We start from the raw sequence: 24121 nt of genomic DNA, 5'->3' as shown, positions 1-24121 counted from the left end.
GCTTGCAACATAAAGGATAATTTCTGAAATATCCTGGAATGCCATTCTTAAGGAAAAAAAAAATAAAAGACCAAATTTTAAACCAAAAATCACTTAGTTTTCAAAAGATTCTACCACGACAAATAAAGTCACCCCACATTAATAATAATACAAACATCCCTTAACTCCTCTGTTCCAGTTTTCATTTCATCACTTGATCTCAAAACATTTCACAGAAGAGGTAAAAATCAAAGGCAGTCTCATACCCTACCTAGTTCTTTCGCTGCACTTTTTAACAAGGACTGCATTTTTTCTTCCAGTTCATTCATCTTCTCTCTTAATTCTGTCAAATTAGGATCAAAAGAAGCCTTGACAAGAAATTCATGATTCTCCACCTAGGGAGAAATAACAAAAAATATTTATGAACATAGGTAGTAACAAACCAAATGACCTCCCTGATCATACATGGTGAAATGAATTTACTTTATCCTTTATTCTATTTACTTTATAAACAGAATTTTGTAACACAACACTGTTTGTAGTTGAATCAGATAGCAATTATCATAAAACAAATATATATCTTACACTTGTCTTCTCAGGTAATATACTTTATAGAAGCTAAATACACCCTTTTAATCGATTCCTTTACTTCGAAATGGAGCTGTCCACATATTCATCCGCATACAAATAACTGAGCAGTAGGCAGGAAAGAAGGGAAGTCAGAGGAAATGAAACTGTTATGCAGGCTGGACTTATGCAGCTAATTAAGGATGGGGTGTTTCAAAGCAAGAAGTATTTGGAAACACAAGTTTATGAAACAGTAATTCCTGTCCAAAACACACTCAAGAGGTTACAGAAGGAACCTACATAACACCACCAAAAATTCCACCCAATTTCAACCCAGTTGAATTGAAAAGCATATACATTTCCTACAAGCTAATCATTTTCAGAGCACAAATGAAGCAAGTTTCATCTTCTTCCTCTCCTTTCCCCAAGCTTCCACTGCCAGGTGTGTGCTCCTGATGACCTTACAGGTCTTGGGTTTAATTCACAGGCACAACTTACAACTGCTCAGTAAAAGAAACTCCATTTTTAATATACAAAGCTTTACAACCAACAAAATATTAGCACTGTTGTCCAACATGGAAACGAAGCATTGGCTTTCATATTAGTAATTTATTTATTCTAATTAAGTTTAAGAAACAAGCAAAACCCCAAAACACACACAACACTTACAGAGCTTCCCCTAAGCGGGAATCATCTGCAAAGCCGTACACAAAGCAACTACAAACACTTCGCAAAACACACTGAAAGGTGGTTTATGTACAATTTCACTTATACTCGCAAGTATAAGTTAGCAAAAGAAGAAGAGGAAAGGGAGGTTCACACAGTTCCGTTACTCCTTCCCAGACAGTAAAAGTAGCTCACTAGAAAGCACTGAGTAAGAGGAACTGTAACTGCAAGAACCACCACATGAATCTTGTTCTACTAAGCACAAGAAGCACTTCAAATCTTAATGTGTCAGAACAAGTGTAAAAGCATTAGACTGAAGACTCCCGGGTTTGGCAGCAGCTTGGAACAAAGACCTGGGAATGCAATCTGGAAATGAAAGCCACAGGGCTTATACATTTCAGAATTTGGAACTGAGGGGACAAGTAAATGATCATATAAAGAAACTACACAGCTTAACTACATAGCTTACTGTATTTTTAAAGGATCGCTACTTTATTCTGAGAATTATCATCTCCCAACAGATAATTTATCTTCCACAGAAGCTGCATCATAGAAAACTGAACCACTGGTGCTTATTTCCTCTGTGCAATTACCAGCACTGCAAGGCATTACAATGTTTTAGTCCCAGTTGTGTTGTGTGCAAACATACTGAAGCAGCAAAGTTCTCCAGCTGCTTAAGCAGAGATGAGGACTCCACAAAATAAAGGATTATGAGATTTTAGAAGACCATCTTGAAACTTGGAAGTGTTAAAGGGGTATGAACAAATTCATTCCCTGCTACAGCCCCTGTTGATAGGCCTGCTTCTCCCATTCCCTTCATAATTCTGCTGAGAGAACAGCAATGAACACTTACGACAGGATACTTTTCTCTAAAGAGAAGAGATTCAGAGCAGCCCTGCAGAGGACTTGGGGGTGTTGGTCAATGAGAAAATGAACATGAGCAGGCAGTGCACACTCACAGCCCAGAAAGCCAACTCTATCCTAGACTGCATCAAAAGGAGCGTGACCAGCAGGTCGAAGGAGGTGATCCTGCCCCTCTACTCTGCTCTCGTAAGACCTCACCTGGAGTATTGTGTGCAGTTCTGGTGTCCTCAGCATAAAGAGGACATGGAACTGTTGGAACAAGTCCAGAGGAGGCCACGGGGATGATCAGGGGACTGGAGCACCTCCCGTATGAAGACAGGCTGAGAAAGTTGGGGCTGTTCAGCCTGGAGAAGAGAAGGCTGCATGGAGACCTCATAGCAGCCTTCCAGTATCTGAAGGGGGCCTATAGAGATGCTGGGGAGGGACTCTTCATTAGGGACTGCAATGATAGGACAAGGGGTAATGGGTTAAAACTTAAACAGGAGAAGTTTAGATTGGATATAAGGAGGAAATTCTTTCCTGTTAGGGTGGTGAAGCACTGGAATGGGTTCCCCAGGGAAGTCATGAATGCTCCATCCCTGGCAGTGTTCAAGGCCAGGTTGGACAGAGCCTTAGGTGACATGGTTTAGTGTGAGGTGATCTTAAGGTCCTTTCCAACCCTAACTATTCTGTGATTCTATGATCCCATGATAGAGAAAAGATCGTTTCTGGCTTGGTAGGGCAGATCCTGATCTGAAACAGGAGCTAGAAAGGCTGGGATGCAAACACCACACATGCCAGCCCTTGTTACAACTGGATTCAGGAGACAACCAAGGCTGACAGCCAAGTGAAAGGTAACTTTTTTCGCATCTTCAAGTAATTATGTGAACCCTGAAACAGAAGGGTAGAAATGCCATAACCTCGGGAACAGGAAGGTAACATTCCCAAGGATCCATAACACTCTGGCAGGTCACCCACTCTGACTGTCCGTTCCAGCCTTCACCCATACAGCCACATCAGAAAGGCTAACCAGAACTGAAGCTATGCCTTGCACTTACGACCTTCTGGACCTCCACACTGCAAGCCAGCTTTCACTTTACTTCCAGCAAAGATCCGTATGTGGCTAAAGCTTATACATGTGCAAAAGAGCTGCATTACTGTCTCACCCTCTGCTCCATTCAGCAGTCATGGGGAATGGAGTAGTTTTCACGTGCTTGTTGCTAAGTCCATTACAGCTCCAATAGACCTGTGATGACAAATGAACCCAGAGGCTGCTAGTGTGCAAGAAATAAATCCTAAACTCCTGTGAAGTCTCAGGACAGGTGATTAAAATTACTTCAGCTTCCATTCACATTCACAGTCTGAGTTAGGGACTGCAGCAGTTCAAGAACCGTTTCGCAGCAAAGCAGGCACTGCAGCCCAGGGTAAGTGCCTGGTGGCTTTTCAGGTGAAGACACCAAGTCTTCAGGACATCCAGCAGCCTATATCCCATTACCTCAGCCTGAAAATCCCTCTGACTACACTCAGAGTGAAAGCCAAATGTGATCAAGTGAGTAGAAAACACAGAGTCACAGAATCAATGAGGTTGGAAAAGACCTTTAAGATCATCAAGTCCAACCATTGCCCCAGCACTGCCAAGGCTACCACTAAACTGCGTCACTGAGGGGCTCGTCTACATGGTTTGTGAATGCTTCCATTGACAGTGATTCCACCACTACCCTGGGCAGCCTGTTCCAGTGCCCAACTGCCCTTTTGGGGATGAAATTTTTCCTAAAACATTTTAAAACTAAATTAAAAGTTCAGCTAAACTGCTAGGAATGTAAACTAACTGGTTTACTAAAAATATTAAAAACTTGTGCTACTAATTAATACCTAAAACCATCAGGCACCCACAACTATATTACCCTCTAACGTTCTTCTCAAGCTGCGCTCCTCCTACAGCAGTATCTCAGATGTAATTATGTAAGTCACTTAAAGCAAACTTTTCCTTTTCTCTTCTGCAGCCTTCAGTGAGAACACAGCCAACAACAATCTGTCAGGACAAGCATTAACAGGAATGTCGTATTTGAGTTCTTTGTGCTTTGTATCTAATCAATCTACCATCAATTATGGTACAGCAAGGCTAGACCTCACCAGAAAAATGGGAGGAAGTTATCAGTGAACCCAACTCATTCCCCTCTCATCTTCCCAAAATAATACTCCTTCGGCATAATCATATTTCAACAATATACAGAAGCACAAAGTATCGCTGAAACATCATAGAAGGCCACCAAATTGGTCAGGCAGGATTTCCCCTTAGTGAAGCCATGCTGGCTGTCACCAAGCACCTTGTTGATTTTCATGTGCCTTAGCATGCCTTCCAGCAGAATCTGCTCCAAGATTTTGCCAGGCACAGAGGTGAGACTGACTGGTCTGTAATTCCCGGGGTCATCCATTTTCCCCTTCTTCAAAATGGGGGTTATATTTCCCTTTTTCCAGTCATTGGGAACTTCACCTGACTGCCATGATTTTACAAATATGATGGCCAGCGGCTTCGCAACTTCATTTGCCAGCTCCTTCAGGACCTGCGGATGGATTTCATCAGCTCCCATGGACTTGTTTACATTCAGGTTCTTAAGATGGCCTAGGGTCTTGATTCTCACAGTCCCTGCATCTGCCTTCCAAAACTTGGGTGGTGTGGTCGGAGCATTTGCCAGTGAAGACCGAGGCAAAAAAGCCATTGAGAATCTCACCCTTCTCCAAACCCAGGGCAGCCAGTTCTCCTGATAGCTTCTGGGGAGGGCCCACGTTGCCCCTAGTCTGTCTTTTATTCGCTACATACCTATAGAATCCCTTCCTGCTATCCTTAACATCCCTAGCCACGTTTATTTCTAACTGTGCCTTAGCTTTCCTAACCTGGTCCCTAGCTTCCCAGACAACATCCCTGCATTCTTCCCAGGTTCACCTGTCCTCACATCCACCTTTCATAAGCTTCTTTCCCCCTCTGAGTTTCCTCAGCAGCTCCTTATCCATCCAAGGAGATCTCCTGGCCCTCCTGCTGCCCTTCCTTCTGGTTGGGATGCAACACTCCTGAGCTTGTAGCAGGTGATCCTTGAATATCAACCAACAGTCTTGGGCCCCCTGCCCACTAGGGCTGTATCCCATGGAACCTTCCTAAGCAGGTTTCTGAAGAGGCCAAAGTCTGCTGTTTTGAAGTCCAGGGCAGTGAGCTTGCTGCACGCTCTTCTCACTGTCCTGAGGATCTCAAATTCAAGCCTCTCATGATCGCTGCATCCAAGGCTGCATCACATTTCCAACGAGCCCTTCCCTGTTGGTGAGCACGAGGTCAAGCATGGCACCTCTCCTTGTCAGCTCCTCCATTACTTGCAGAAGGAAGTTGTCTTCTACACAATCGAGGAACCTCCTGGGTTGCTTGTGCCGGGCCGTACCGTCCTTCCAACAGATGTCAGGGTGGTTGAAGTCACCCATGAGAACAAGGGCCTGCGAGCGTGAGGCTGTTCCTGTCTGTCTATGGAGTGCTTCATCGCAGGTTCTCCTTGATCAGGCGGTCTGTAACAGGTCCCCACAGTAATGTCTCCCATAGCTATATTCCCTTTAACCCTGACCCACAAACTGTCTATTGACTGCTCACCTCTCCACAGACACAGTTCCATACTCTCCAGCCTATCCCTAACATAAATAGCAACTCCTACTCCCCGTCTGCCGGGCCTGTCTTTTCTAAAGAGCCTGTAACCTTCCATTCCAACATTCCAGTCATTGTATTTAAATATTTAAATATCTAATGTGGTAAGCAGCAGACCAGCATTACAGCATTAACACCACTTTAATACCCATGTATGTTTACTTACATGAAATAAGACCCAAGTGAGTCACATTTCCAAGGGGTGCTCAAAGGAATGAGGTGACAGCAAATAATTTGCAGACTTTGGAACTATATGGATTTGATCTTAAAGGTCTTTTCCGACCTAGTCAATCCTACAATTCTATGCTGAGCTAGCTAATGTGAAAAAAAAAGTCCTTCTGTAGAGCTGTGCTCAATACTCAAACCAAAATACTATGTACCAAAAGCATTAACGAAGTTGCCCTGACTTGAGGAGGAGTTGGGGTAGATGGTTTCTGAAAGGAACCTTACAATTCTGTGAAAAGACAGGAGAGGAAGTGACAGTTTCTCAACTTCTATTACAGCTAGGTAAATGAATAACCACATCCCACACTTTTTGAACTTAGATGTTTCTTTTTTATATCGGAATGGATTATTGACATAATTTAGTTGCTATAACAACCTGTCTTCCAATCACACTCAGAATGGAGCTGGGTATTTTGTTTGTACTCCCTAAAAACCCAAGAGGAATTTCAAGTCAATGTTAAAAACCTTAACATTCATATGGACAAGGTGTATTTCCTCCAGTAAAACCAGCACTGGCTTATCTATAAGCATCTTCCGGTATCTTGAAGGGGAAAACAAAAAACAAAACCAAATCTGACACACTGGATTCTATGGGCCCTGATTAAAAATAACTCACTTGTTATTTTGTTTAGAAGGACAACAAAACAAGCTGAAGAGAGATTTGAAGGGCTGGACTATAAAGGGTGAAGGCTTAGAACAGCTGTTAGCTTTAAAGAAAACAGAGTCCCAGGGCACACAAACTGCATCAACAGATGGTCTGTAACTAGTACAAAGCTATAAATTTCTTCATTAGCATATATCACAAATTACAGCAACGTGTCAATCAAACAGTCTGTCCTTAAACCATGAAACGCAACTGATGAATGCATGCACAATACAAAGAGGTAAAATGTGGTGCATCTGCCTTTGCAGAAAAATACACACGTTCAAAGTCTTAAAGCCACTGCAGTTTTCAGAAGTTCAACACTTTGCCCTCACTGCCATGCCTGACACACGGTTAGGCAGTTCTATTTCTAGTCAGCCGAAACTGACACAACAACCCTAAAAGTCTCCCACAGTTTCCAAAATGATCGATTTTGGAGTATTTCTAACCAAGCATGTACATTTCAAAACGAGTCTCACCAATTCTGTAACAAATATATAATGGGACAAAATTACGGACAAAACTCACTAAATAACTTGTTTCACCCAGTTAATCAATGGTTCCTCGTTTTGCCTGTGTCCTAAGTGTTCAGCATTAAACAATAACAAAGCATTTACAGTCATCCCTTCTCCTTTCCGCTACAGATTCAAGAAACAAGAATGTTCCTTCCAGTTTTCTTTGGCCAATTTTTCTGCTGAAAAAATGCCAGCTTTCCCTTGCAAGCACAGTCCTATCACCAGTAATATTTCATAAGCAAGTGTAGCTGCAAAGCCAAGATAATTGTAGCACCTTTCTCTCTAATGAGAAATGTCTTTACACTGGAAAGTGAAGTCTTTATACCTAAGTCAGTCATTTTTCAGAGAGGCAGTCCATTAGTAATGAAGACTTAACCCCACGCAAAATAGAACCAAGTCTAATGAACTTTATAGAAGCAGAGAAATATGTAATAAACATTCTGGTTATATTCCAGATTTGAGAAACACCACAGTAACTTTGAAAATATGAAAAGCAGAAAAGTACCAAAATAACTTCTCCAGTTGTAATACTGATGAGGTTTTTACAAAACAGATTCAGGTCCACAGCATCCATGTACCTGCAGCATTTTTATACTGGATAGATAATTTCAGACAGTGGGTGGATATCCTCTTGATATTCAACTGCTATACTAATAAGTCTTCATATATTCCACAGCTAAGCTACCACTAACTACTTAATATAGATGATCAATTAAATTTAGAGTGTGTAGAGCAGATGGCAAAGTTCAACAAGAAACTTTAATTGCTAAGTAAACCCCCTCCCACACACCAGCCCATACCTTATCCATGTCCAATGTTGTTTCTATCATCTCCAGAAACTTTGAGAAGTCAGAGTAGATATCATTAAGAGGTGTTATAAACACTGCCGACAACAACATCTGGTGAGCTCCTGTTAAGAACAAACACAAAAAAATCATCACTCACAAAACCCCCTAACTTTACCAGAATTCACTTATCCAAGATGAGCAGCACAACTACATAGCTGGTTATTTTTTAAGAGTGGCTATGATTATTTCACTGACACGCACATATCTTTTCCCAGGACTGGCATCATTTATATTCTGATTAAGCTTTTACCTATTCTGTCATCTTTGTTCACATCTGGTGGCATTAATTCCCTTCTACTATGAGTAAAACTAAAGACAAACAATAGTTTGAAAGCAAACCTGATGTCTGAACATTACCCATCTTGCACGTAAGACAGAGAAATGGCTTTAGCAAAAATCGTATTCTACACCAAACAATTTTAAAAATACAAAGTGCAAGTTTCATCATCCACACTCACGAGTTTTTCATTTTTCTTACTTCAAAATTACCAAAAATTGGAACCATTTGGTAGGTTAAAATACGGACATAAACAGAAATTGAGGTGTGCGGGTTTTGGTTTTGCTTTCCCTAAAAAAGCCAAACATCTGCTCTAACCAGATCTTTACAGTCACTGATCTTTCCACTAAACAGGAAATCATCAACATTAACGTAGTCTTTTCCAATGTATTTTGTTAGCACAGATACCCTGTAGCACCAAGTATAACCGCAAACTGCATCTTCCCTTTGATGTAGCATGCATTTTCCATAACGCAGCACACACAGATAATGCTGATTTTATCAAGAAAGTCTTCAGGCCTAAAAATAAGCACCTATCCATCAGCCTGGTATGAAAACACTGCCGGTAAACAAATGTTTACACCTTTGCAGCCACTTCAAGTTATGATTTAATCACAGAAAAGTTAGCATTACTGACTCCACGACTTCCACAAAACGCCTCAAAAAGTACCCAATACTACAAGCTTCTAGTCACTGGATTAGGTACAGAATTATGGTATTTGCTTCTGATGTTTACAGGCAAGGCTTTGCACATTAACGGAGAAACACAGGACTAATCTCTGGCTATTCCAGAGCCTCCCAATTTCTTATCAGACGAAGGAAAAGGTCCTACTCTTCCCTAAGAAGAATGTCTGTACAAACTCGTAAGTCACACAATGAGGACACGATTACCCAACGGAATCTCTGTTCTCTCTCAGCACTGTAACTCAAGTAAAAAGTAAAAGGTTGCTTTGTTTCTTTGTCCTCCTGTGCCTTTTTGCTTCCTCACTCCCCCAGGCTTTTAAAGTTCTTAACAGGTTAGTGTCTATTAATGGAGGTAAAAATTGTATATTGTTGAGAGATTACTGAACTTGTAAAAACTGGAGTCTTCTGCTGACTAAAAGTCTTCAAACTAAGAGATATCTGCAATAAAGATCTTGCTTTTTATTTCAAATCACTTGCTTGGTCTTCTTTTTTTTTTTAACCCCTCCTATAGCGAGACCCACCTAAACCAACCTAGAAAATAAAAGCAGGCAGTAAAGCAGAGCCTGAAGAACAAAAAAAGGTTTCAAGTCCGTTCTTCAGAGCATGTTTCCAGTACACCAGCTGAGAGAATGCCTGGCAATTAAATAATCTTCAGTAATCTTGAATTAATGAAAAATGCATGTGCTTGAACCTGAAGTAGCAATTACTCCTTCCAATAAAAGAAACTGTAAGTAGGAGAGTTTCATCCCATTTCATTATTGAACGAGTACATCTCCAAACACCATAGGAAGATGTCACATTCAAAAATTAGAAAACATTAATTTATTAATTAAATAAAATACTTAATTTATTAAGTAAATAAAATACTAACGTATTAATACATGTCTAGAATATGGTTTAAACTAATACATTGCAAAACAGATTTATATTTTCAATCCAACTTCATGTTCAGTATCCAAGGAAGTAAAATAGTGGAGTCAGTGAATACTGAGGATTTGTAGAAGTTGCGTGTGGATGTTTTTCTTAAAAGCATAATACTTCCCATTAAGAGATTAGGAGCAGTAAGTGAAATCACTGAAAAAATTAAACTCTCACTTGGATTGCACCTGCATTTATAAACTCATACAAAAGATGTATGATAAAAACAAACAACATTTTTGCACCTACTCAACATTATTAGCATGAGGTAACCACTGAGAGAACTACGTACAGTCAAAAGCAGGGATACATACTGATCACAAAACCTATCTGATCCCATGTAGTTTTTAAATTAAACCATAAATTACTTAAGTACAGATAAGTATTTATTTATATGAATTAAAGACTTTTCTAGTACTATAGTTTGAAACATCGTATAAAAATTTAAAATGAAGCACTAAACCTCAAAACTTGAAATGTTTATGTAGTTAGTTTGGCATCAAACAGAAGCATGACAACTGACACTATTCTATCAAGGAAAAAACAGACAAATCTCGACAACTGAAGGCACTTAAACTAGGAATTTTGATGCTACAAAAGGTCTTAGGAAAAATAATGAGGAAAGAACAAGGAGCAAAATGAAAATTGGGATAAAATATAGTACAGATTTACTAAAGGCAGGCCATACCTACATAGCACAACATCTGTCTGAGGTAAGTGACTGCCTAAAACACAGGGAAATCTGTAGACCTAATCTGGGTTCTTCTAAGGGATTCAGTATGGTGTCACATGGGATGCTAAGCTGCAAGATTCATGATTAATACAATGATCAGAAGGCAGATAAAGAGGACATCAACGACTTGCAAAAGATGAGCTGGAAGGACACCAGCAACACACTTCCTCCAGGGCTTATACCAGCATTTATCTTTTTAAAATGTCTGAATCAATAATATTAATGCACAAAAGGCTGCTTCTTATAAAATTCACTAATATATACAATGTAGAAGGCATCAGCAGATGAAATTGGGAAAAATAAATCAGGAACACAACTGATCAACCTTGAAAACTGGGCTAACAGAAATTAAGTTTCATTTAACAGTGAGATGACACATTGACAAATAAACAAATTTCCACTATAAGCAGGGGAATAAATCAGCAGGAAATGTCAAAGAATGTGAAACAGCCAAGTTCAATCACAACATGGTTACAACACACCAGTGACAAGGAAAGACCTGTACTGGAACATGGAATACAAGGCATTTCCAAAAGCAGTAAGGGGATATTCAAGCCACTGTATACCATATGGTAAAAAAAAAAAAACACCTGGAATCCATCTTACAATTTCCACATCTTGCATATTAACAGGCTTAAAACAGCGTCCTTCTGAGGTGGAAAGGAAGATGCTTCAGCAGCTTCTTGAAGATATACATCTTTTAAGTACCTAGATTTTACATCCCAGCAGTCTGAGTAATGAAGAACTGCTCCCTCTTTCCAGCAATAGCAAAATGATTTGATGACTCAGAGTCCTTTCCTGTCTTATACAGGTTTCTGAAGACTAAAAAATAAAAACACCATCTTCACTCACTGCCCCTCTCCTCAGCTTTCCTCATCTGTTAAAACAAGTATTTCAACAAAGCAATGCCTCAATACTGAGGGAAAGGCAATCACTGCTGATCACTTCATGGTGTAGTTGCTCTATTTCCTCACAGCCATTCACTAGAAAAAGTTCTGAAACTGGCAGACATTCGGTTGCAAAAAACCTTTCTGCCTTCCCATCTCTTGATGAGTAAGAATATTTGAGTCCAAAATAGGAAAACGAGCACATCCGGCCTGAATCAGCCACGTACACTCAGAATTACCAGACCAGTGTTGTATTTAAACAAGGGCATACAAGTACAAAGAAAAAATAACACATTTCACGATTTCAAATTATCTTAGCTATACGGCTGATGAACGCCCTACTGAAGCCAACTGACTCACGTGTAAAACAGCAAGAATCTCTTGCAGCCTATTAGTTTTTCCATATGGTCATCTTAGCAGTTTGGCTTACACAGCTTGCTCCTCAAAACTTCTAAAAATGGAATTGTTTTCCTACCCCAGTATTATGGCAGAGAAACTTCTGTCAATTCAAATGAGAACTAATAGGAAGAGTAAAGATAAAGTGAGCATTTTGCATTAATGCCTCAGTTTAAGACAGAAATCCAAGAGCTCCATGCCAAGGCAAAAGACAAGCAGAGTCTGTTTAGAAAAGCCAAGGGACAGGACTGAGGCAGCTGAAGCATGGCACAGGTCTTCACAAAAACATAAAATAAAATAAAAATTGTATCTGTCAGTTCTTCCCAGCTTTAGATCTTAACTGCTTTTGGAAATAACACAGCCAGCAATCACAAATTAATTCACCTTCAGATCAATACTTTAGAAAATAAGTCTCATTACTTGAAGTCATAAAACTGTAGTACAGAAAAGCAGATAGATACACACACACACACACATATACGTATATACACACAGGAAATAAATTTCTGTAACCATACCATTTCACAGTATTTCTCTTTAAAGCTTTGGCGTTTGCCTTATGCAGAGAGATTTTCAAACTAAATAATGGGCTTCTACAAAAATATGCTTTCTACCAGGCTAGGATTGCTACTGCTGCACTGAATCAACCCCCTTGTTAGGCTGAGCAATCTTATTCTGCATTTTCTCAATAACACCTAGAGAAAAGGAATAGCAACCTTTGTATTTTCTAGACCTGCTTGTTATAGCCTTGTGTTTCCTAGTAATGAAGATCAGAAGAAACCTTGCCGCATTACTCTTCTCAAATACAGAAGCATGACAAGTCAAAAAACAAACCAAACCCAAACCAGTCATTCAAATTATACCAATAATGTTTAAACTGGGGATTTTTTTTTGTTTAATTACAACCAAAAGTGCATAGTGTTTGCAAAAGGAACAGAACCCTATTGTATGAAGGGTATCTTATTTCTATGATCATAATTCACAAACAATTGGTCAAGAATTCTTAGAGAGAAGTCGAGATCAAGGATTACCAGACCGTCATCCACCAGTTTAAGTACTTCAGCTACACACTAATTAGAATGCTTTTTCATGTAAAGATTTGGCTATGTTTAAGTATCTGATTGACATATCAGAATTCCAACTTGTTTCAAATCCAAATGTCTTTAATGTTTATTCCTGCAACAAAAGTACACAGGAAAAAAAGGAATCTTTGGAAATCTACACACTACTTCATTGCATCGTGAGTGTATTATAAAACGCTGAAAACAGACAGGGGTAGCATTACCTTCGTGTTTTTCTAGTGCTTGTACAACATTAGGCAGTTGATTAATAGCCTGGTACATTCGGTAACAGTCCTGTAAGTTTGCTGCTTGTCTCTGAAACTTCTTTGCCAGCCGGTTAAGATCTGGGAAGCGACGCAAGAGCTCTTCTTGAAGGCGCTGGCGTAGTTCTGGATCCACCACAAAAGCTTCAACCAAATTCAACCTGAATAAGAAGTCAGTAACAATGATTAGCATGGAATGGTCTATAATTCTTTTATGTAGCTATGAAAACATTTATCTGGCAGTTCCTTCTATCCTTTCTCCGTGGCTATATCCTGATAAACTTTCCTGATAAAAACCCAAATGAAGCTAGGACAACACATGAGCTGAAAAAGCAAGGACATTTAGCCTCTATCATGCTTCTGTATTTTTTAACAGCTGAGGTATCTAATGAACAGCATTGGAGTGAAACCACTTCAAGCACAAACATCTCTTCTGTAGTATGCTGAAGACCAGAATCTACTTTGAGATTAATCCTTTCCTTGTACCTAAAAACAGTCATCCAGTAGTCTGTGAAAGAACACATATTAAGCAGGAAAACCCCATACTGTAAGAAAAAAACTCCTCTCTTGGCAGAGCTTAGCTGCCTGTGGTCAAGGCCAACATTGACATTTTGCAGCTGTGCAACCCCGGAATACAGAATCGGAATCCTTGAGGATGGAAGGCACCTCTGGACATGGACTACTCCAACCCCTTTGCTCAAAGTAGGGTCAGCCAGGGCCAGCTGCTGGTATCCAGTCTCATTTTGGATATCTCCAAGGATGGCTCCACTATTGGCCCCTGAGGTACACCATTAGTGACAGGCCCCCAGCTGGACTTGATGCTCCTGATCACAACCCTTTGAGCCTGGCAGCTCAGATGGTTTCAGTCCACCTTCTTGAGGACTGGAAGAAAGCAAATGTCTCTCCTGTCTTCAGAAGCCTTCTCCAACCATCACGGCCTTTCTAAGACAATCAAGATTGACCGCACAATGACTTTGGACAGCTTTCTCAGCACTCGTGGGTGTATTCCTTGGGTCCCACAGACTTGCATGTATCCAATTTGTTTAAATGTTTGATAACCTGATCCTCCTCTAATGAGGTAGTGTCATGTTTGCTCAAGACTTTGCCACTGGTTTCAGGTGCTTGGGATTCCTGAAGGCAAATCTTACCATTAAAGACCACTATGAAGAGCTGTGTAAGAAAGAGGTGTGAGAAGCCTTGTCTGGGGCCTCCTCACCTTCACTCAAGAGCTGCATTCAAATTCAGGCACTTGTTCTCAGGTTCTCATGCGAGCTACGCTGTAGCCATTCCTGTGCCTGGCCATGCACCCCACTGATCCAGACCAAGACCTGTTGGCTTGACTTCCTTGCTCCATCTCAGACAATCACTATAGATTTGCCTGGAGACCCAAACTCATGGCCAAAGTATACCCTGTTTGCTTCATACAGGTATTGGGGGACTGCATCCTTATCAGTAAGGGTACTCCCTCTGCCTACCTTGCTGTAATTGTTGATTCCCAGCTTGCCTTCTTAAGCCTGCCCTAGCTGATGCTCCCTGACATTTTGGGTTTAGGGTTTAAACAGTGAAATAAATATTCTTTAAGTGCTGAAAGCAAACATAAATCTCAGTAAGAAGTGACAGAGCATTAAATCATATTTTCCCTACTAGAATGTAAGTGAACTTCCCTACATTTATTGCTTTTTTGCATCAGTTAACATTGCCATCTTTACTTACTTTGCATTTGCAGTTAAATAAAATCAGATATTGTTCAGTCTGGAATGCCAGGGAAGTCTGTTCCTTGGTCACTCTTTAGGAATATGAAGGAAGAACTCTGTCCCCTTCAGATGTGATATATACTGTGCTGATTTCTGGTTAATCACATCAACATGCTATCTATCAATATCTTAGCTTCAGCGAGGAAGTTAATTTCATTTAGAGACATGCAAGCTCTCACCACGTTATTCTACTGTTACACTTACTGGCAGAAAAAAGCATCAGTTTCAGTAACAAGAACATTTGCATTAACAAACTGCATTGGAAATTACTTCTTTTTTTGTCATTTTGAAAGCAGCAATATCTACATTACACCATGCAGTGTTCTGCAGAGCACGCTAGCCACTGGAAACAGTACAGACGTTAACATGGTACACTGCCTCAGCTAATTAGTACAGAAAGTCACTCTAGAAACAAAGATTTTATCTAAGGTAACACAACAGAGATAGATCTCTGGTCAAGCAGCAGTACATTTTGGTATATGAAAAAGTCGAAGGAATGTCCTGTTGCAGCAAGTGTTCTACCCACAGCACTCCAGTGAACCTCCTGTACTATTCTGAACAGAATCAATGAAAAAGACAAGAGAAGAATCACAGAACAGTCTGGGTTGGAAGGGACGTTAAAGCACATCTAGCTCCAATCCCTTGACTTGGGCAGGGACACCTTCCACTAGACCAGGTTGCTCAAAGCCCCATCCAACCTGGCCTTGAACACTGCCAGGGATGGAGCAACCCACCTCTGTACTTATCCATTCAACTATTGCATTAACAAGTAAGTTTAAAGATTGGACATTACTGACCCATAATGGTGCTTTATTTCCAAGAAGTTTAGGCAACATGGGGAAACTCTAAAGGATGAAGTTTCAGCATGCATACATACAGAGCTTGTGAGAAGTAGACAAGAACATACTTCAGATACCTACTGCAAGAACACAGAACAAGGTTTGTACAAGAAATCTATGTGAAAGCTTTGTAAAATACAGGCAGATTATGTTTATTCTTTCTATACACACTGCTTTATATTTATTAAAATCCAAACTATCCTTGTTCTATCAAATCAACCAGCCTGTTTGGGTTTTCATTAGAAGCTTGGTCCTCAGTAGTGTCACCTACAAGCCAGCTACTACCCTGATTACCTTAGAATATCTCAAGTGCAGTATCTGAACTCTTGAGCTTACCTTTGCCAACTGTTTTTTTCTTTTGCTTGTGCCTTTTACACAAAAGACTCTTCACTTTCATCCCACGACTTCCTCAGCTTGTTCAACAGCCTCTTGGATAAGAACTTGTCAAAGGCCTTTTGAAAGCTCTAATTTATTCTTATTTTCACCCCCTCCTTTGTCCACAACAATGACAAGTTCAATGACTTCTCAGATCAGCATGATACACTTTTTCTCTGTCACAACCATGCTAATTAGACTAACATCTCATGACCTCCCTAGTACTGTTCTATCTTCCCACCCCCATCTTTGCCAACCACGAATGTTAGTCTGACAGGTTTGTTTCATGCCACATTTCACGTAATTTGCTCTGTAAGAATACATATAAGGTTGCTGAATAGGAAGGGCTACGTTAAGATAATGCAACTGTAAGCCATGCCGAATGCTCACAAGAAATAATGGAATCAAATGATAAGTTGCTTTTTGTATAATGCCTGACTGAGGAAATAATAAAGAGAAAATACAAAACCAAACAAAAAAATCCAAGCAAGCTTAATCAAACAACAGCTGACAACACTGGATAATTTGTTTCTGCCATACAGCCAAAAGTGAAAGGAAAATGAGGTAAAACTTCCATTACAGATCTAAGGCAGCACAGGCAAGATAACAGAAACACAACTACTGAAACCACACTAGAATGCACATGAACATTGTTCCAAGAAAGATATGGAAATTTGCAAATTAAACCACAAAAACCAGCAAACAAGACTGCAGCTAATGTAAGTGAAAAGCAACGAAGTCCTTTTAACTTGGAAATGACAACTCCCTTTTTTTTCCTGCTATTCAAAATTATGGCCATCTATCCACTTTGGATTCTGTGCAATAACAAGTAACATTAGGCTTAGCGTGCTCTTAGGGAAGAACCAAAGTAACTACCTATTCTGCTGGATATTCTGGAATCCAACAGAAATAACTTCACCTTTTTCCATGGTTTGTTATTGATAAGAGGCATCTCTCGGATCTACTATTAACAGACAAAAGACTAACACTCCACACCAAAAAAGACATCAAAGACCTGTTTTCGATCTAATAAACAGCACACACTTTCCCAAGTCTCATCACAAAGCTTCTGTTCCACCAAGGTTGACACTTCACTTGACATCAGAAAAAAATGCTTCCTTTGCTACATCTATGCAGCATTTTTGCATCACGATTTTAAGGTTACTGCACTCAATACTGCCACAACACAGAGGTTGTCAGGAAGGTTTAGTTGTATTTCTAGACTTTCACAGAGCTAGATGTAGAACTTAATGGCAAAACATGAATCAAGCCTGATTTGTATACAGATTTAATAGAAGGGTGAAAAGAATTCTGTCTGTAGAAATAGTAACTAAACTAACAAATTAAAACAAAACACCAGAGATAGAATGAACAGAATATTTTTAATGCCTGAGCAGGATCAGCCAGCACAAAAACCCCTAACAAATCAGTGAGCTGTACAACTTGAGCTGTAAAACACCCAGGTTTTAATCTCTCCTCCACTAACTTCCTGCAAAACCCCAGGCAGTTCTGCACTTCTCCGTGCATGCAGGAAGGAGAATGCTTCTTCCAAGCACCTCTGCTCAAAAAAGGGACTCTGTGGGTTTTTTTATCATATTACGAAACTTGGTTCCATATATAATGAGCAATAGTTAATAATGAGTATAATATATATTTAACTACAGAGTAGTAACTGAAAATCCCAAATTCTGGTAGATTATTTTCTTAGGAGGGAAACTGTATTACCTAAAAATTCCACACAACATAAGGAAACAATGCTAACACTGAAATTAAATTAAGAATGCACTTACAGGAGAAGCTGACTTCAGAAGATCTTAAAGGTTGGAACTCCCATGGCTATACAACAGCCGAGTCTTCTGAAGATCACGTATTTGTATTCTCTGCCTGCTAAAGGTTTTCTATGACTGCAAAGTAAGACCAATTTTGCTGGCCAACAGTTCAACTTGATTAGAGAGCATTTTCAAAAGCAGCATATGAAGGACTGCTTTAAGGTACACCAAGACTTTTCATCTCACCACAAAAGTTTCAGAATATACACCATTATATTATTTCATATTTCCTTTATGCAAGGGAAAGTGGAAAACACATCATGTACCATTATTTTAGTTTCCCTTGGGTTTCTTTCAACTTTGAGTCTCTTATTAATCCAGCGTAGCAGAGGTAACCCCCTCCTGGACATGCTTAACCCAGATGTAAAACTGGTAAATCCTTCTTTTCTAATCCCATAGAAATTACCAGAATAATGCAACAGACTGCAGCCTCAGGTACTGCCTTTTCTACAGAAGTGCAAGGCAAAGCCAAGTCACCATCTTACTTGTTCTAACTGTTTCTCTTCTACACAAAGCACTTGGGATTTTAACACCCTGGAGAAAGGCAGCACCAGAGCAAGTTGCTGTAACTGACTAATACCAGCATTTGTGGTTTCCAGCCAGAAATAAGCAAGGCACTGTGCTAAACTCCCTGGTAACCCAATCGTTCCCTAGGCGAACATCTGTCCCACAAAACCCAGCTGAAGTCTAGTTACCACCACCTCGGGTAAACAGTAAGTATCACCTTAAAATTGCAAAGCTCTTTTCATGAGAAAGAACCCCAGTATGCTTTACAGCCTTTGAAGTATTAAACCAGACATCTGAGATGGACACACAGGAGCCTGGACCAGATATCTGATGCTGATACTAATAATTACTTCACGCAAGCCCACATCTTGGCAGCATAAAGAACACACAAACCATCCCTCCGTCATTTTGCTCAATACAATCAGAGTTGTTACATGCATTTATACAGATAACGTTCAAATTTACCAGATAAGCACAAAGAAATAACAATGCAAAACATCTAGCCAACCCACACATGCTTTTGGAAGTGCTCAATTATGCACAAAAGACTTTGTTATGAAACTGGAGCAATTACTGTAAACAGTTTGAAATAAAAATAACAAAGCCTGTGGATAATGGGGAATGGCTTTAACCTGACAGAGGGCAGATCGAGATGAGACATTAGGAAGAAATTCTTCCCTGTGAGGGTGCTGAGGCCCTGGAACAGGGTGCCCAGAGAAGCTGTGGCTGCCCCATCCCTGGCAGTGTTCAAGGCCAGGTTGGAGCAACCTGGTCTAGTGGAAGGTGTCCCTGCCCATGGCAGGGGTTAGGAACTGGATGAGCTTTAAGGTCGCTTCCAACCCAAACCAGTGTGGGATTTTATGAATAAGGAACCATCAGCTTCAGAGAGATTAATACCATCAAAAGTCATTTTTTTCCACTCATAGAAGCTTAGTACCATTGAACTTCCCAGTCCCCCACTCAACTTATACACTCAGCTAACACAGGACACTGGGCAGACAGAAGTTGCTGATTTCTGGCAGCAAGCCTCCAGCTTGCAGGGGTTTCACCACAGCACCAGTTCTTCCCGTAATCTGAAGACACAAAATCTGAATCCAGGTTTCTGTTTCATCAACAACTCTGAACACTGCTCTTTGGATAAGTTGCATACATCTATACCTGAGCACATCTCACATATGAGAGTTATTCCAGTCAAGGGGTCAAAATCTGTCTGTTATTTAATGAAATTGGTACAATTTGACCATAAAATATCATTAGGGTCAAAATCTTATGTCTGAGCGTCACAAGTTGTCCATCAGAATAAGCTCTCTTTCAGCTCTCCCAAATCCACATGCATGCACAAGGGCCTGTAGTTCAGAAGCAGACAACCCAGGCAACTCCAACAGGCCTGTGCAAGAGGCTTGCACCCAGGCAAGCAAGGCTTCTTCCCACTCTGCCAAAAACAGGAGCCTGCACCTTCATATGTACCTCCCTCCATGATAAACAGCTCAAGTTGTTCTGTTTCCTGCCTGCTCTTGCCCAAACCATGCAACCCGCTCTTATTCCTTCTTAGCATCCTAACAAAGAGTTGGTTGTGTTTCCTCAGTTAAGAAGAAGTTATAAAACTTCTGTAATATGAATTGACCTCACAGCTAAACTACAAGATACAGACTGCCTAAATAATAAAACTTTCAAGACCACAATGAAGGGGTACAGCAGTGTATATACATCCTCAGTTTAGCATTTAAAATGCATTGCTGTTTTATATGGGGGATGTGAAATTACAGGCTTCTAGCAATTAAAAGATACTGTATAATAGAGCAGATTAACAGAATCAGCAAACCAGGAACAAACAGCCCCGTGATGATGCATCTTATAGTTTACCTGTAATGTCTGCATTCTTACAAAGGCAATGTTGTCATCCCAGTAAGATTACAGCAATCACCGTACTCCAATAGTCAAGTCAGAAGTGAATTAAAATCAAGGGATCTCCAGGCAAGTATCTGATGCCCTCAGGATGTATTTAGTACTAGAAATTGGCCCTCATTCCACTATTACAGGGCAGGTCTTTGGGTTTAATTTGCTACTATTGCCTTTTAATCTCAAATGCATAACTTTAAGCAACCATAAACATGCTGACTATTTTTTCTGCAGCTCTGTTGAAGTAGTCCCATGTAATACAGAGTCCAAGGTTTGAAGCACAGCTTTAGAGCCTAGGAGAGCCACAGAAATCACATGGCACACACTTCCAGAGTATTAGGTACACAAAGTGTGCTACCAAGCAGCTGGACAAAAATGCTTCACATTAGGCTTCCTGCTGTTTAATCTGAAAGATTAAGCAACATAAGAGAAAGCCATATCCCAGCATCAGTCCCCTGCCTTTTCTGATTTTCCTAATTAGACTCCAAACCATCCTACCATGAAAACAGTACTGGATATTTGTAACCTCAGAATGGTCCACTTACAGATAATTTTTTGAATTAAATAAATGCATTCTTCCAAACAGTCAGAGTTTGCTCCTCTACATCAGTTGCATATATATATAAAGCATAAAATTAACAGGTATCGGGGAAGCAAGAATCTTTCCCACCCTATATGCATTCCTTCAGGTATCATTTGAGTATTATGTTAAAATCTAAAGACAGTAAATTAAAGCCTCAAGATAGGGGCTAGAAGGGGTACCAGGCACAACACTATTTTCTGTAACAACCAAGCAAAGCTTTGGAAGCAATACGTATTGACTGTGAGGCTGCAAGCTAATGAGCTCAGAATAAAAAGCCAGAACAGAACTATTGGAAAAAGCATCATTAACTCCAATATAATGGGGTTCCCTCCCTCCCCCAGAGATACTTAAATGCAGTCTTATGCATTCTGAAATAGGTCACCAATAATTCATTGGTTTTGCACAAGTGTTTAAATGTTTTCCAACCCCAGCTGATTAGGCAAAGTGAAGAAAACAATCCTTCAGCAGTAAAATAAGATCTTGGGTCTTATCCTTGCCAGTAAGGTACTACTTGATGCAATTAAGATCTCACTCCTGAAGCACACTGCTGCAGCAGCAATATTTTTAGACCTTGAGGGAAGGGAGTGCTTGGCATCATTCAGAAGCACAAGCAAATACAGCAGCCGCACACAAGCAGAGCTCTGCTTTGCCTCCTCTAGCCAGAAAGCATGTCAAAGCAAAGAACTGCAGGGCTCCAAGGTATGCACACAAATTCTCTACAACGAAAAGTAAGAGAAGCAGAAAGGAAACATTATTCTTCATTTGCAAGGCAAGGCTGGCAGCATCTCTGATACTACTGTGACCATCTGCCTCTCACCGTCTCCCGCTGACGGCTTGCTTTGCAGCTGGGACTACTGCATGCTCCCATGGCAGACCAGCTCTGCTCTACAAGGCTTGGGTCCTGAAAACATTAACACATTTTAAAACAAAAACTACTACTCCTGTTTATATTCTAAAGGAATTTCTGTACACCTGCGCATCCCACCTACACCTACATGATCACTCCAGTCACAGTTCAAACCAAAATCAATATACCTTTCCACAGCCTGGATATATTACTTACAGTACCAGTCAGCTATCCAAGTAATAGAGAAGTAAAATAAACTTTCATTTATGCTTCTCACAAATTACGTTTCCCAAATAAGAGTAAAGTTTATTTTTCAATTGTTACTGAGAACTGCCATTCAGACTAGAACTTTATGTAACAGCACTATTTAGATTCAATTCACCACTCCTCCTCAATCTCGGTTAAGAAATAACAGAGTTATCATCCTAAAGAAATTAAACAGCTCCACAGAAGAAGAGCTGGGATAAAAAGGGAAAATTTCCACCTTGCAGCAACGTGCTGCTTCACAGAATGATAAACACTGTTCCAAACTTTTCAATGCATATGTTTATAGAAGAAAAAAAAAAACAAAAAACCACACTGCAGATCCATCACCCAACTTGAATTTTGAACATAAGATGTTTTACACAGCAAATCCTTTCCCATCTCAAGACCCCAGCACAATCTTGCTGGACTGAAGGGCCTCTTACCCTGAAAGAACTGTACAGACAAAAGTGATAAGAGGGTATTTCATAAAACAAGATTCTCTAAGTATCTCCTGCTTTGTCAGAGAAATGTTTTCCGTCTTCCCAATGTTACAGAAGACTTCATTTATTAATTTCCATGCATACATTATTTTTCATAACATTTCCACTGTCTTCTCTAGGAGCTGAAAATAATTCAAGCAGCATCTTCACAGTGAATTTGCCAGGAAAGCAGCAGGTTTATTGGTAGTGAACAGCTCCATTAAACAGATTCAGACACTTTTCCACCTTGAGGCTAAGCACATATCCAATTTACCAAACTTGTTACAGGAGGATAATCCAACTTACAACACAAATTAATCAGCGTGAACTCTAAAAGAGTCAAGATACCAAGAGAAGGCAAACACTGCCAAGTCAGATTATTAAATCTGAAAAACAGGCTTTTAGTATTGCTTGATCTGCATTTAAGATGATGTTAATCTTCTCATGTTTATGATGATAGCAGGTCACGGACCACTGCAGAGGTGCAGAACGATTCATTTTAGATGACAACTTTCATCACTTCATGTACTAGCTTTCGTGAGGTGAAGAAGCCAAACCAAATTATTCTGTAGCTATGAGATTAAAAAAAAAGGAGCAGAAGGAGCTGAAGGCCAGAGAGGGGAACTGGAATTGCCCCTTTTGACCACTGCCTACTTTTACTGGATTAGATGCTACATATAAATAATCAGATGATTATTTTAGCATGCTAAATTTTCCATCTAGAGATGAACCAAGCAGCTACATGAACCCTAGTGCCAGCGCCAATAACAAGGGAACTGGTAACAATACATGGTCAGGGAAGCATGACTACCCCTTTTGATTTAAAGTGGTTACAGAGAGTGTCAGCAAACTATGAAACAACTCACGACCACAGGCTGCTGCATGATCCGTAAAGAGTCAAAACTAAATGAAAAACCTTCACACAATTCTGACCACTTGAAGACAAAGAAATCCTACACACAGAACACCAAGTGTGAGCAAGTGTCAGGGACATGAAGGGAAAAATACCCTTATTTGAAGGAAGACAAGAACAACCAGTTCCACAATACTTTTTGTGAACATCACCATTCCATCAACACAGTATTTAGGCTTCCGGAAAACCAATGCCCACCTTCAAGTTACTGACAAACCTTCATTTCTGATAGGATAATGAAGAACAGTGAAGACAGCAGAGCAAAAACTCATCAAGCACTATCCAGCCATGGACAAATCTGTAAACTCCATATAGTGAAACTGCCCCACCCGAAACCTTCCAGGATGGAAAGCAACTGATGTTGCTTCTCTGCATAATGCTGGGCACCAGAAAGGTGTGGTGCCAGTCTTCAATTAAATACAGCATTTTGGGATCCAGTGATACAACAATATTACTGCATGGTCTCCAACGACTAGAGGCAGTCGAGTTTTCCATTATTATTTTTGTGTGGTTTATTCCTTACAAGTTTCCACACATTATTAAAATTAAGAGTTTATTACATGAGCCCATAAACACTAACGATCTTTTAAATTGCTAACCTGTGCATTTCCTTAAACTTCTGCAGACTAAGAGCATACTGAACGAGTTTCTTTGCCATAAAAG

The 24121-nt window shown here is 40.1% G+C and overlaps 1 protein-coding gene across 1 annotated transcript in view; it reads right to left on the bottom strand.

Annotated features, from left to right (window-relative positions):
* The window catches only part of MSH2 (mutS homolog 2), a 50200-nt gene that overhangs the window by 13785 nt on the left and 12294 nt on the right, over positions 1-24121 (bottom strand). The window contains exons 7-9 of the mRNA XM_061475365.1: positions 13149-13348; positions 7921-8030; positions 251-374 (exon numbers count right to left, since the gene is read on the bottom strand). Coding sequence (XP_061331349.1) covers positions 251-374; positions 7921-8030; positions 13149-13348 — 434 coding nt within the window. The remainder of the gene's footprint in view (positions 1-250; positions 375-7920; positions 8031-13148; positions 13349-24121) is intronic.

This window comes from Pezoporus flaviventris, unplaced genomic scaffold (genome assembly GCF_033815535.1).
Source record: "Pezoporus flaviventris isolate CSIRO_AGI_PZ_B2104156 unplaced genomic scaffold, CSIRO_AGI_Pfla_v1 ptg000083l, whole genome shotgun sequence".
Classification (NCBI taxonomy): domain Eukaryota; kingdom Metazoa; phylum Chordata; class Aves; order Psittaciformes; family Psittacidae; genus Pezoporus; species Pezoporus flaviventris.
Note: the sequence above shows the minus strand (reverse complement) of the source record. Positions and strands in the feature narration are given on the sequence as shown.